We start from the raw sequence: 14,599 nt of genomic DNA, 5'->3' as shown, positions 1-14,599 counted from the left end.
CCTAAGGCATAGAAGAGAATTGGGGGTTGAGAAAGATAAAGAACAGAAAACAGCTTTATTGCTTATACATGACCAAGGTAAACAGCAAAAAAACAAAACAGGCAAGATGTGTATTCGCTGGAAAGAGGCCTGCTAGTATGAGAAGGGAAGGTCAAGACCCAAACAGAACCAACTTCTGGAGATGCCTCATTCCACTGGCCCATCTTCCTGAGTCTGCTTAGAATTAACACTTTCATAGCACAGAAACAATGCTAAAAAAAAAAATGCTGAAAACTCTTTCCAACAAAGATTTCACTTGCTCCAAGAACAATAACTTTAGGTTAAGAGGTAGTAATTACAGACTGTTCTTCCATCCTTGGGCCCCTGCTAATCCCAAAGATAAAAATATACACCATGGATCATCAACAACTGAGTACCAAAGTATTAATATTTTAAATAAATATTGCAAAAGGTAGCACCTGCTTATAATCAAGGGATAGGGAACCTCTGGCCAACCACGTATTTTATGATTAAACATTTTATTAGAAATCTGTTCTGTATAGAGAACAAATTTAACAGTTTATAACTACAAAATACTACCACGTCAGTGGAATGTTGTCATAGCCGTATTCTATTGCTGGTGTCTTACGCTGTCAGGCTACCATGAAGTGTTTCTGTATTACACATGGGGAAAGGCCAAGGAGGCTGACTTACCTACCCCAGACCTCATAGCCTATGAGTGGCAGAACCAAGACCAAAAGTCTGAGTTTTCAAGCCTTTTACTCAGCCCATGAAGTGACAACAAGGAAAAAACAATGTTACATCACTTGATCTGCCATAATGAAAAAATTCCTTTGTGTTCTGCCAGCCTTTTTTCAGTGGTATTTTGGTTTCTTAAGAATGAACATATTAGGGGTCCAAATATAGCAAAGGGGAAGTAACAAAGGTCTCTGCTTGGTGCTTTAATCCAAAGGCAGACTAGGAAGAAACAGCTATGTCCCTGAGAAGCCAATTTCATTTTGGAACTGATTCAAAGTAGTTTCAGGGAAAATCTAAAGTTCATTAACAGATTTACAAATGAACAAGGAAGACAACATTTAAACGGCAGTTCCTGCCCTGAATCCTGTCCAGAGCACCATTAGACAGCATGACTAATGCCTAATTCTTCCCCATTTGGCTGAGAACTTAACTAAGAAAACTGAGGAACTAATTTTGAACACAAGTCCACTTAGTCAATAAACAACAATGGAACTAGAAAACTTTACTATCCAATCACCATGCTCAGTGGTATACTGAGTGTAGCCACAGACCCTGTCCAACAGGGAAACTGGACAGAAAACCCTCATCTCTACCAACAACAGCTGTCTGTGGATATTATCTGAAGAGAAAATGCTTGTTCATATGCTCATTTCCTCAGTAAGTAAACTAGATCACACCTGTGGGGCCGAAATACAGAAAGATCAAAGCACCAAGGATGAAGCCAAAAAAAAATCAAGTTGCGGCACCTGCTGTACAAACAGCAACACGACGTTCCCTGGTCATACCACTACACAGCACTAGCTCCAGTCCACGTCTTGACCCCAGCCCTTGCTTTCCTCAAATTCAACCTTCCAACTGGTATAGCCAGGTCACTACTGGATTCAGCTTTCTGGGGCCTTTAGTCTCCTGCAGGTGCACTCTATGCTAAATGTGATTAACTGCGAAAAAATAATCTCTCTAAGAAACCTTCGTAACAAAATACCAGATTCTCCATTAACAATTAGAGGATCAAGTTTAACAGGCCAAAATAGAAGACAAGAAGTCTGTCAGAACATACACAGGTGGCACAGGACGGCTCTGATCTCAGGCCCCCTGTGCTGAGCGGTCGAGTCACCGGCAAAACCCCAAGGTGTAAGAGCTGTGAATCTCCGGTCACTCGGGAAACTGAAGAATGTTTCTTTCTCCTTTAATCGTCCTCTGAGCTCTCAGCAGACCTTTCATCTGTAGCCACTTTCCAATTTGTGCGTTTGTTTGTCCTCTCCTGTATTTCATTGTTAACCACAGGGATGTGGACTTTTTTCTCTCTCTTTTTCCTTTTGGTTTTCTTAGTGTCTCTTTCTTCACTTTCCTCAGAACTGCTGGATGCGGAATCATCTGACTGGGAAGTGTCATTTTCTGCCTCTAAGAATAAAGCAGATTTTTTGAGAGACTTTTTTCTGGATTTTTTCTTGCGCTTATGTGGTTGTTTCCTTTTCCTGGTACTAGAAGCCCCAGTTTCTTCTGAGAGCTCGCTTGAGGAATCTGCTATTACATCTGTGGCTTCCTTTTTGCTTTTCTTCTGTTTCTTGTGTGACTTTTTTTTCTGCTTTTTTTTGTGGGATTTCTTTGACTTCTTGTGTTTGTGAGATTCGTGAGTAGATGATTTTTCCTGGGGAGATGTTTTCTTCCCATTGGTAATATCCTGCTGATCGCTACTAGTAAGAAAGAAAAACTGCTTTATTATGGAAAATAAAAAAGTGTATTCTGCCTTCCAGATTGGAAGTTGGGAATATCTGAATTTTAAATCAAAGTTTCGACATATGGTTACTATGAAACAATCACTCTAAATTTTTGTTTCCTTATCTTTAAAATGAGGATAAAAATTCTAATCTGCCATACTGAGTGACTGTATGGAATACTACATGTAAAAACCTGCGTGCCATAGATATGCGGAACATGAATCAGGGAAAAGGAAACTGCCGACCGCCTCCCACCTGTGCGGCCTGTTATTTCTCTCGTTACAACATTTTTAATGGCAAATGTCATATTCTTTGCAAAAATTAGGAACTCAATTTATAGTTCAGACTCTACTGATCTGAGTTTCTAACTTTTTTTCAGTGAACCTATTTGCCTTACCTGTCTGTTTCAAATTCTTCAGGGTATAACTCTTTATATCCACTGTGACCCCATCTGTAAGATAATATTTTATTACACGTATTGTTAAAGCAATCATATGTATTTTAAAAACTAAGACAAATTAGGCTTAGGGATGCATACACATACAGACACACACAGAACAAAGAGAACAGAGATACGGAAGAGCCAGCCCCATGTTTATAGCTCAGTAATTAGTTGGCTACATTTTCTGTACTGCATACTGTCATTTCAGATACAAAGGATTTCTTCATCCACCTGGAAGAGAACTTGCCACTCGTTTCCTTAAGAAACAGTGAGGAACTCTTATTCTCTGCTCTTTAGCTGTGAAGTACTTCTTCAAAAACACTTAATAACATAATGCTGTCTATATTTTGACTAAGTGGTGATTTCTCATTTATGGAGTTTTGGTTGCTTCGGACTTGCAGGACTGGAAAAATTAATGATGTGACTGTGTTGTTTTTGATGGAGAAAAGTATTACTCCCTTGTGCAAAAGGAAGCTTAGGTTCACTGTGTGTGAATAATCCTTTTTTGCAAAGAAAACATCTCCATTTGTGGATGTGGGCAGAAGGCGGCCAGCCTGCCCTGCAGACACTGGAGCTAGTGAAAGCTTACAGATGTGTCAGAACACCAGCACAAGATTGTTTTATAGTCTTTTTGTACAATGCACCATTGTAGTCTATCTTTAACTAATTATTATCCAAAATAAATTTCAAAAAAAAAATAATAATAATGCCATAATGCTGTTTACTTTGGGACAACTTTTTTAAAATAACAACTTTATTGATACATAATTAATATACCATAAAATTTATCTTCTTAAAGTGTATAATTCAGTGGTTTGTAGTATATTCAGAGTTGTGCAACCATCACCGCTATCTAATTTCAAAGCATTTTTATCACCCCAAAAGGAAACCGTTTCTCCAGTCTCTCCATCCCTCTCTCTCCTATAGCCCATGGCAACCGCTAGTGTACTTTCTATCCCTAAAGAATCATATAATAAGTGGTGTTTTGTGTCTGGCTTATTTCACTTAGCATAATGTTTTCAAGATTCATCCATGCTGTAGTATGTATTAGTGCTTTATTCCTTTTACTGCCAAACAATGTTCCATTACCATCCCATACATCACATTTTGTTTATCCACTCATCAGCTGACATCTGGGTTTCCACTTTTTTGGCCATTATGAATAATTATGCTATGAACATCTCTGTATAAGTTTTTGTAGGGATAATTAATTTTTAGAAGTACACATTCTCAAGCCAGATATCATTAATGGTCACAAGAATTGAGCCACAAACCTGTCCGGCATGTTAGCTTCATAATCATGTAACTTCTTGTTCCAGGATTTAGCCTTAAGAAAATCATCATCCAGTGCACCAGAAATTTCATTCTTTGGCCTCCAATAGTCGCTTTGAGCTTCTTCATCAAAACCATCACTACGCATCCGGCTAAATCAGAAAACAAAAGAACTTTTAGATTTAGATGCAATCTGTGAGGTTACTTTACGGAACATCATGCACAGAACTCACTGAACAAGCTAAGGAGAGACCAAAGCTACCTGATCCTTAATGTTTAAAAAAAACTTTTTAAACATGATCTGTTCCTCTCTATTAATTTGTATAGTTGTTCAATGAAAATACGATCATCACTACCCATTCTATTGGAGAGTATAGACAAAATGACTTCTGGGCCCTGGAGTGCTGCACCTCACTGATTCTCAAAGAAGGAAGCAGAGCATAACCACAGCTAGGGGCACTGCAAACTGCCCGAGACTTCCTGAAATACACCTCCTTCCCTGAGAACCAGCAACGTGTCTATAGTAAGTGCCTGTGCTTACGATATCCACTAACCACTCATTAAGCCAGCTAATTAGTTATCAACAGTGTTTAAGGACCTCCTTTGTGGCAGGTACTGTTTTAGCTGCTGGGAATATAAATGGCAATTGAGACAATCAGAAACCTGCCCCTAAAGAGATTATGTTGTAAAGACTTACTCATGATAGGCATTACTAGTCCACTCTAAAAGAACACTATTTTGTTCCTGGAAATGCTACTTGGAACTGATTAACCAATATAAAACAAATCATCCTCTGCACTAAGTACTTCTAAATTCTAACAGGACTGTCTTCAGAGAGAAAATAGACTAAAAAGGTATTTATGCTAAGACTCTGCTTGCTTTACCATGGATACCCTGAATACTTTCTTGTCCAAAGCTATTCACACACACCCAGTAACACTCCAAAGTCCACACACTCCACAGGCACACTCACTCTAAGTATCTCACTATTAACTATTTCCCTGGGTGGCTTTAGAAATCAGCATTATTACTTTATAATCATTTTTCATAAACACAGCTCCACATTCACAGGCATCTGAGGCCCAGGAGATACTCCCAATACTCAGACATCCCTATCCCGCCACAGCAAAGACGACTAAGCCTGCATAGTCCGTCTGATTCACACTCAGATTATTAAGGTACTGCGAAAGGTTGTGTGACCTGGCGACAACAGTGAGTAGATGAGGCAAAGAAAAGGCTGAGAGAGACTGGAAGACTAACTAGGGGAAATATGTGTACGATCAGCTAAGTGACCATAAGATATCTATAGAAAAATCTTCAGTTAAAAGCCATCAAGTAAGGTCAGAATCTGCGGGATCCTTAATATTTACAAGTGTTCAAGTTCTCCACTGCAAATACATATAAAGAGTGGGGCCACATGCATCATAGCCATTACCTTTATGCTTGGGTCTAGATTTATGAAAGAGAAAAGGCTTAAGGACTCACAAAACTGAATTCATCTATCTTTAGTATACCACTGTGTTTTTACACAAAAGTTGAGGATTCTGAACAAGATGAGAATTATTTTCGTTCTCAGGACAGCAACTTCACCTTGAACTGCTAGGTAACATTTTCCTTTTGGTCCCCCGGTAAGCATCTTCCATTTGTTTCTCCAGTTCTCTTATTTTCCACATATCTGATTCCTCCTGAATCTAGATTTTTTTTTAAAAAAAGAAATAAAAATAAGTTACTAAAAACAACACTTTACACCACAGGAAAGTAACCGAAAATATAGTCTGCACTAATTTTTGGATTATAGGCTGGGTTACGATTGGAACCTGACCTGGTTTCTCTACAGTGGTCAAACAAGTTGACCCAGTAAGTCTCAATCATGTAAAATTCTGCAGCAACAAAAGAGCTTTTAACCCCGGTAAAGACACACTTATCACCTTATTAATTAAGCAATTTTGCTGCAATTAGGCAATGATCACCTCTTACGTTTCTAAAATGCTTTATGACTTTAATTGTATCATCTCTATTGAAACTTAAGCAATTTTATGAGGAAAGCAAAGCAGGTACATTACTGTATTTCACTAAGAAACAAAAGCTCAGAGATTTTACCAAAGTCAAAAAGCTAGTAAGGACAGGTCCTTAAACTTTCTAGGCAAAGTCTCTTTCCACAACATAATAATTTTTGTTAAAAACAAAGCAAAACAAAACAAACAGTATGAGAACTGTTGGAGAATTTCCTGAATAGCAGAGTACAGCCTCACAAAGAACAATGATATGTTTTATTTCTAAGTCCTCCTAAAATATTTTGTTAGATTTGTGCTAGATTTATCTTTCTTTAGCCACCCCTTTCAAATCTAAGCTCACCATTCAACTAGCGGTGGTTTAAGGCAATTGTAGGGGCTGCTTATGTAACAGTTAGACTCTCAAAGTATCAGGTGATATGACAGTAATAACATTTATGATCAAACTTGGGGTTATACAGTTCACCAAAGAAAACCAAACAAGGGTCCTTGGCCCTCTTTTCATTGTACATGCTCTCCTAGGTGACCTCACCTATTCTCATGACCTCTATCATTTCCTATATATCCGTAATCCACAAACCTTCATATCCAGTCTCAACTTTTCTCCTTTCTTCTAAGTCTGAATTTCCAACTGTTTGGACATCCTATAAGGCATCTCACTATCAACATGTTCAAAACCAAATAGTTGCCTTTCCCATCATACTTGGCTATTTCCTTTTGTTCCCTCTCTCAATTAATGGCATCATCATCATTCACACAGTCACACAAGGTGGATGTATTTGATTCTATAATTATCACTATCATCCAACCCAGTCATCAAGTTCTTCAGACTCTATTGCCTAAATTCCTCATCTTCATCCCTGCTGTCACTGCTTTCATGCGAATCCTCCATCATCTCTCAGCTAGCAAATCATCTTTCTAAAATACAAGTATGATCATGTCACAACCCACTTAAAAAACTTAATGATTTCTTTATTGCGTAGAGGAAAAAGTCTAATTTCCAAGTATCACAGTCCAACTCTAATTTGCCACTTAGGGCTCATTTTCTGCCACTATTCCCCTCCGCCATTCTCAATTTTCTGGATGCACACAATCTCTTGCCACGCCCCAAGTCCTCCATACTCCACGCTCCTTCTTGCCATATGTTAGTACTTGATGTTCTCTCTGTCCTGAATGGTCTTTACACCTGGTAAACTTGAGCCTGTTTCATCCAGAACTACTTCAAATATCAGCAGCTCAAAACCCACCCATTCTGTTGAAGGCTTTCCTAATTTCCCAAGGCAGATTTCATTATTCCTTTCTCAGTGCATGAAAGCATTTTGTATGTGTCTCTATTATAAATACCTACCAAACTGTATTCTAATTATCTGTTTTATTTACCTTTGTATCTCCCAACTGTACCAAAATAATTTGTGGCACACTGTATGCCCTAAGTGTGAGGAATAACTAAGCTGTACTTCTCACCTTATTGTGAGCATCTGTGTGTCGGATGACATTCCTCAGGAGGACCTTCCCCAAAGGAACTCGCGACATTCTTCAATCTGAAATGAATCAATAAACAGCATTTAATGATAATTTACTTTATTACCTCATCTGTTGTTACTATGTTATAATGAAGCATGAGATAAAGGAAAGATCACTGAAGTCACAGGTCCTGAGAAATAGTTTTTCCTTCACCATTAAGAGGAGAAAACACCTGACCACACTCAAACTAACATGAGAATGAAGGGAGATAATGTACACTGGAGTTCTTTGAAACAGCACAAAATTAAGTGCTTTCAAGAGCATCATTTTATTTAATCCTCAAAATAAGTCTATGTTTTATGAGAGGCAAGTATCTTCATTCCTATTTTGTAAATGAAATATCCTTAAAGCTATAACTTGCCCCAGGCCACACAGTCCAAGGCAAACAAAGTCCAGATTAGAAATCAACTCTCGAATCCCAAAATTAGTTTTCAATTAAGTAAATACCTAGATTTGAGAGTGTCACGTACCACAAATGTCAACAGTAACAAAAACTGACACATAAAAACATCAAATGCAGAGATACCCTAAATGTCTCCACTCAAAGGAATTTCATGTTCTATTCTGTATTTAAGCCTCCAAGAAAACAGATGACGGGGATATTCACCCGTGTAGCTAGCAGGGGCTTTGTGCAACCACCCCACCGCTCACTCACCCCTCCATCCTGAGGAAATCAGGCATCTTGTTAGTGTGAGACGAAGAACCACTCCATTACAAGATCTCCTCCGACCGGGGAAACCAAGGAGTCAGGGCTCAAAAGCAGCTCTGCAGCTTCACCCAAGTCCTTTGTGAAAACGCAGCCTTCCCACCGGTTATTCCGCCCTCACCCGTGGTCCAGGCCACGGCCGCCTTTCCCCCAGCCCAGACCGACCGGCAGATTTCTCTCCGGACTGAGGCCGGAGGCTGCTCCGGCGTGGAATCCGGGCGGCCGGGTTGGCTGGGGCATTCCCCGCTCCCGCTCCTCTGGGACGGACCCGGGGATTGGGTTTCGCTCCCCAAAAGGATGGGGACGCTTTGGACCGGTAAGATACTCGACTGGGCCGCAAAAAGTAACTAGAGTGGCTGAAGGGGGGGTTGGGGCTTCCGAGTGGAAGACAGAGAAAACACCCCCATCTTCGTCACCGGGATCCCTGCCCCTCAGCGGCCACGGAGCTCCCGGTAACCTTCCCTCCAAACGCCCTCCCCACACAAATACACACAAACACACCCATACCGTGCGCCGCAGCCTCGCGTGGCGGGGGTGTGGGGAGGAAGCGGTCTGGGAGAAGCGGGAGCCGACTTCCGTTTCGGGCCGGAAGTCGTGCTGCTGAGAAATTCTTCCCACCGACAGGAATCCCAGAGACTGCCACAGGGAGGATTTCCAGGGCACTCTAGAGGTCGACAGGTGCAGAAAGGAAGGCGGGCGCCTTCCTGGAAAAGAAGTGGGTCGGACTTGGCTGAAAAGCAAGCTCAGTACCAGGAGGAGAATATCCGGAACTGAGTGTAAAAAGTCTTTCTTCCTGGAGCTTCCCGGACCCAATTAGATGTTGTACCAGTGTGGTTACCCTGGTGACAGGCGTCGCGGTTTATCTAGGAACCAAGAGAAGAGGTGGATTCGCAGGCTTCTGGAAGGATTCAGTCTAACCCTAATACAGTATTCGAAGGACCCAGACCTCTTCTTTTCCTCATCCTGTAGATGTTCTGGTACACCTCTCAATTGGGGGAGGGGAGTGGGAGGGAGGTTATCTCAAAACGTAGAATATTATTATTCACATGTAAAGCTTATCAAATGTTGCAGCCTCTCTGTATTAATCTTCACGATAACCCTATAAGAGGTATTGTCGTCTTTGTTCTGAAGAGAGTAAACTGAGGCACATATATAATTAATTGCTTAAGGTCACACAGCTAGTAAGAGATAGACTGGAGTCTAGGCATTCTGACTCAAGAGTTCATGCTTTTAACTACTAAACTATGCTGAGGATTGAGGTAGTCCCATTTGGCCCTCAATTCACAGCACATTCCTAGAAAATTCAGGAACTCGATAGGCCTAGTCAGCCAATACCCAGGTGCTGGAACAGGAAAATCCCAGGAAATCCAGGCTTGAATAACTACTCTGGCCCCTCAGGGCTTGTGAGGGTCTAGGCAGAGGTAAGGCCTTATTATCTGAGAGGACATCTTGAGAATGTAGGAGAGAGTACCAGATAATTGGAGAATAAGGGAAAGATATAGTGGTGGTGAGCTCCACTCTTACAGACACAGCTGTTAAGGATAGCTGCTAACGTCAGCAAAACAGTTACTGACCTGTTCCTCCTCTCCCCAGAGAATAAATGAATCAATAGAAATTTTTTCCCTTTAAGTTATGTCTTTCCACAGACTTAAGAGGCCTATTCATCTCTGGCTTTAGATATTTTGGGGAGGTGAAAAATATATCTATATTGATGTCATGTTACTGGTTCAAATATATATCCAGGGATTTTAGAGTTTAAAAATTAAAGTTTGGAGCAAAATCAAGGATAATACCAGATTCTACTTTAATATTATTGAGCAAACCTATTATCTCTTTAATTTAAAAAATATGAATATCACAATTATACAAAGCATCATTATTTGTTTTGTGTGTTTTTTATTTAGCAAAGTAAACAACCATAAATACTTTCTTCTCTGTTGATAAAAAAAAAAGAGGCCTATTCATCTCAATCATGGAGTCATCATCAAAGGGTCTGCTCACCCAAGTTACTCAATTCTGGAACCTCCTAGATGATCTGGCTGAAAATAACCCTGAGAGCTATGAGAAGTTCATTCAGCAGCAGCTGAAAGAGGGGAAACAGCTCTGTGTTGCCCCAGAACCACAGCTCTGTCTACAAACCAAGATCCTGGTATGTAAAGTTGGTGCCAAGGGAAAGGGAAGTCCTGAATGAAATGATCCTGGAATAATCAGAGAATGGCTTACCGTTAGCTACTGCTACTTTAGCACAAGAAAACTTGAGGGAAACTGCCAATCTAAATGGAAATCCAAACATAGTATGGAAGATTCTGTTGAAGGAGTAAGAATGGGACATTCATATTTGATGTATTTTGGGCTCTCAAAGTGAATCATTTTTCTGCTAGGATGAAAATTAAAAGTAATGTATTGTTTTAATAGAGAATAATAGAGGAGATTTTTCAAGTAGAGAGAATTTATTTGGTTGGGGAGGTAAGGAATTGGTGAAATGAAATTTAAAAATTCACCTGGAATAGCTGCTTAAATCAATTCCCCCCCTCCCAGTTCTTAGAGGAGTAGCAACTGGATTTTTGATTGAAGAACCAGCATCTTTGGGAAAATCAGGTAGCACTATAATTTCTTACAGTTTTTCAAACGCAGTTTAATACATGGAATGACTTACTTAGAGCCTAAAATTCTCACTCTTCAAATTCTGGGATGAGTTACCTTTAGAATATTATTTAAAATTTTTAAAAACTAGGTTTTGAGATATGCAAAATTGTTTGCTTTCTAGAAACCAAAAGAAAAAACACTTTTTATCAACCTATGTCAGTGGAAAAGGATCCCAGCTCCCCAGTCAACCACTCACCCAGTACCTCTAAGTGTTGGCAGACCAGAAGATATGTCTGAAGCATCAGGTACGTAGAGTTATGGGAGACAAGGCACATTTTAAACATTTTATTAGAAATAAGCATGGACCAGATTTTATTTGGCAAAAGGCATTCCTTATTTTATTTGGTCATAATGTAGTTAATGACTAATAAGTGTTCCTTTATGAAAACTGAATACTGTTTAACTCTCTAATAATATGAGCTAACCCTAACCCATATAAAATGCCAAGAAATTCCCTAATTGGAAATTTTGTGTATATAGCACCATCGTGATTACCTCTGAAAAATATAGGAATAGAATTTACACTTTTTGCAGCTTTATTAGGATATGGCTTCGTATATTACCTGATGATATCGTTAGTGAAGGAATTCATCTTCATTTCACACCCTCTGAATTACACACACAGATGTTTACACAGTCATCGATGTGGCCTACAATCCTGATGTTCTCCAGGCAGCAGAAAAGGACCAAGTCAAAAGAGATCAATTAATACGGATGGCCATGAAATGCATTGAGCAACAACTTCAATTCACTCTCTCAAACTCTTACCACATTGCCAAATTTAGAATAAAAGGAAGCATTCACAGAATGAAACAAAATCTGATGAGAATCCAAACTGGTCCCACAGATTTAAGAGAGCAAATGAGAAAGGGTAAGTTAATAATAAATGGAAAAATAGACTTATTTAAAACATTTTTTTGCATCCTGTGTACGTTTTGCAAACTGTAAGTCTTGATTTTTTAAATTTATTTTTTGTTTTTAATTATAGGATAGTCAATTTACAATGTTGTGTTAGTTTCTGGTGTACAGCACAGTGATTAAGTTATACATATATTCTTTTTCAGATTCTTTTGCATTATAGGTTATACAAGATATTGAATATAGCTCCAGTAGGACCTTGTTGTTTATCAGAAGTCTTGATTTTAAAAGATGAGAAACAAGATAAAAAAATAAAGTTTAGATACTAGAAATATTAGCATGCCCTTAAAGATGTTTAAATCCTACAAATTTTTTAACTAGTTTCTTTGGTTTAAGAGTCTTTTGATTTAAGATTCTCAAGCTAATTTAGCTGTAGCTTTATCTGCCATCTTGGCTAACACTACATCTTTACAGCTTACCACCTGATAGTATTTCATGTTGTTAATTTTGTGATTTCATCTCCTCCTCTTCTTTTCATAAAGAACTAACCCTTGAACAGATAAGAAGCAGTACTGTGAGCAATGCAGATCAGTTTCCTCAACTTTTACTGCCCCAAAGCCAAGCTTCAGGTAAAACAGAACGTCTGATAGAAGAGATTTCCAGTACGGAGATCCAAGTGGAGATGAAGAGACCAGCCTATGAATTAAAAATTGTGGCAGATCAGAATGAGAAACCTCTGAAAATTGAATTAAAAGTTGAATTACCAGGTGTTAATTCAGTCTCTCTCTGTGACCTTAGTGTTTCTGAGGTAAGTTGAATAGATAATACTGTAAATTTGTATCAGTCAGCATTCGTTATATTATGCTGTAATAACAAAGTCCAAAATCGCAGTGGCTTAAAATACTTTGCTCATGTTACATGGCAGCTAGGCCTGCTCTGTTCCATGAGTGCTGCACATTTCAATACTCAGGTGAAGGCACAGTTCCCATCTGAGATACGCCATTCTCATGGAAGAAGGAAAAATAGAAATGTCCAGACCACGCAGTGGACCCTAAAGCTTCCTCTCAGATAAGGCATATATGACTTTTACTCACGTTGTATTGATCAAATAAGTCACCAGGCCAAGTCCTATGCTGACAGGGCTGGGGAACATTCTTCTCACAGGTGGTCACTGGAAGCACATAGTCTACCTTAGCCACATCTGACAAGAGCATTGGAAAATGTGCCTTCATTAGGTGCCGAGCCGCTTACTCAGCGGTGTCCTGCCTGTGGAATGTTGGGGTCAAAGTTCATTTTAAACGAGTTTTAGTCCAGGCTGGTTGCACTTTATTCCTTTGATTCCAGTCGGTGCTGCAGCTCACAATTCTTTTTTAGACATGTCCATTTTTCAACAGCCTGTCTCTTTTGATTTGATTGCTGTCATGTGGCCAAATGTAAGGATTTAATAAGGTCCACCTTAATCAAGTTTCAACAAAGGGTAGAAAGATGTGTGATTTAATCTTTGCTTCTAGGCAGTCTTAATCAGCCTTTGTTGATAAAAAAATTCATTTCTCAATTTTATCCTTTACTAGTTGAAAAGAAAAATTAGTTGGATTTTTCATTCCTCAAGTTTTAGAATTTCTGTATATTCCCTTTCAATTCTACTTGCAAACTGGGAACTTCTTTTCTCAGCTCATCTTTTTGTAGTACCTTGATAAATGTGACCAACAGAACCAGTGCATGCTAACATTCCTGTTTCCCCACTTCTTTACCTAAACATTGTCTTCCAGATTATTGTTACAGTTTTATAAAGGGCTTTGTCAGCATAATACATGGATCAACATCTTTCCAGTCTCCAATGTTTACCTGCTGTTTGCGGGTTAGCCCCAAAGTCAATGCCACATAACTTAGGATGGCAATACCCATCTTCTGGTACCATGTCAGTTAACTTTTGATGTATTGAGCAGCAATATACAACCTCAAATCTCAGTGATTGACAACAGCACTTTATTGCTCAGTACAAGTCACATGATAATAAATGGGATCCTTTTGTTATGAGAAAAGTGAGTAACTGGGAACAATAATCCAATAACACCTTAAACCAGGAAATATATTTCTATTTTAGTCTTGTAAAATCTCTCGTCTTACTATTTGTAGGATGATTTATTGATCGAGGTCTCTGAGAAGTACAGATTACACCTGAATCTTCCAGAACCTGTGGATACTGAAATGACGACAGCAAAATTTATCAAAGAAAAAGCTACATTAATCGTCACAATGCCATTGGTATAAGTCAAGAGCGTCATGGATTTTAGATTTTTAGTGTTAAAGTCATGTGAATTATAGGACCTTCATTATGGGTAAAGAAATTTAGCTTAAACACTACTTTCATATTTTTCTGAGTTCCTTTTGATGACATTAGCTGTTACTGTTGTTGGGTTTTTTTTTTTTTTTAAAACTCTTTCTCCTTCTCAAACTTGGCATCTAGAAGAAACTACGGGGTTGGGAGGGTATATCTCAGTGGTACAGTGCATGCTTAACATGCATGAGGTCTCAGGTTCAATCCCCAGTGCCATTAAATAAATAAATAAAAATAAACCTAACTGCCTCCCTTCCATAAAAATAGAAACGTTAAAAAAAAAAAAGCTAAAAAAACAGTATTGCTAGGATATATTTGTCTTAAAGATATTTGTAATGGTCTTAA

The 14,599-nt window shown here is 38.9% G+C and overlaps 2 protein-coding genes across 7 annotated transcripts; one reads left to right on the top strand and one right to left on the bottom strand.

Moving 5' to 3' along the window:
* Positions 1-36: 36 nt before the first annotated feature.
* NKAPD1 (NKAP domain containing 1) lies at positions 37-9,011 on the bottom strand. Of its 4 annotated transcripts, none has more exons than XM_010986069.3 (6): positions 8,920-9,011; positions 7,647-7,723; positions 5,761-5,861; positions 4,173-4,322; positions 2,854-2,907; positions 37-2,432 (listed from the first exon to the last, which is right to left on the bottom strand). In XM_010986069.3, the coding sequence occupies exons 2-6, from the start codon at positions 7,713-7,715 to the stop codon at positions 1,925-1,927; spliced, it is 882 nt and encodes a 293-aa protein (XP_010984371.1). In that variant the 5' UTR covers positions 7,716-7,723; positions 8,920-9,011; the 3' UTR covers positions 37-1,924. The 4 variants fall into 4 exon arrangements, with proteins under 4 accessions (XP_010984371.1, XP_031299601.1, XP_010984378.1 ...); XM_031443741.2 differs by having other exon boundaries at positions 37-2,429; XM_010986076.3 differs by having other exon boundaries at positions 37-2,429; positions 8,362-8,984.
* A 136-nt stretch (positions 9,012-9,147) lies between these two features.
* PIH1D2 (PIH1 domain containing 2) lies at positions 9,148-14,498 on the top strand. Of its 3 annotated transcripts, none has more exons than XM_031443740.2 (6): positions 9,148-9,377; positions 10,317-10,561; positions 11,180-11,303; positions 11,684-11,929; positions 12,459-12,724; positions 14,053-14,498. In XM_031443740.2, the coding sequence occupies exons 2-6, from the start codon at positions 10,385-10,387 to the stop codon at positions 14,185-14,187; spliced, it is 948 nt and encodes a 315-aa protein (XP_031299600.1). In that variant the 5' UTR covers positions 9,148-9,377; positions 10,317-10,384; the 3' UTR covers positions 14,188-14,498. The 3 variants fall into 3 exon arrangements, with proteins under 3 accessions (XP_031299600.1, XP_010984355.1, XP_031299599.1); XM_010986053.3 differs by having other exon boundaries at positions 9,148-9,389; positions 10,366-10,561; XM_031443739.2 differs by having other exon boundaries at positions 9,148-9,389.
* Positions 14,499-14,599: the final 101 nt, after the last annotated feature.

Source organism: Camelus dromedarius, chromosome 34, assembly GCF_036321535.1.
Source record: "Camelus dromedarius isolate mCamDro1 chromosome 34, mCamDro1.pat, whole genome shotgun sequence".
Classification (NCBI taxonomy): domain Eukaryota; kingdom Metazoa; phylum Chordata; class Mammalia; order Artiodactyla; family Camelidae; genus Camelus; species Camelus dromedarius.
This window is presented reverse-complemented; position numbering and strand designations above follow the sequence as displayed.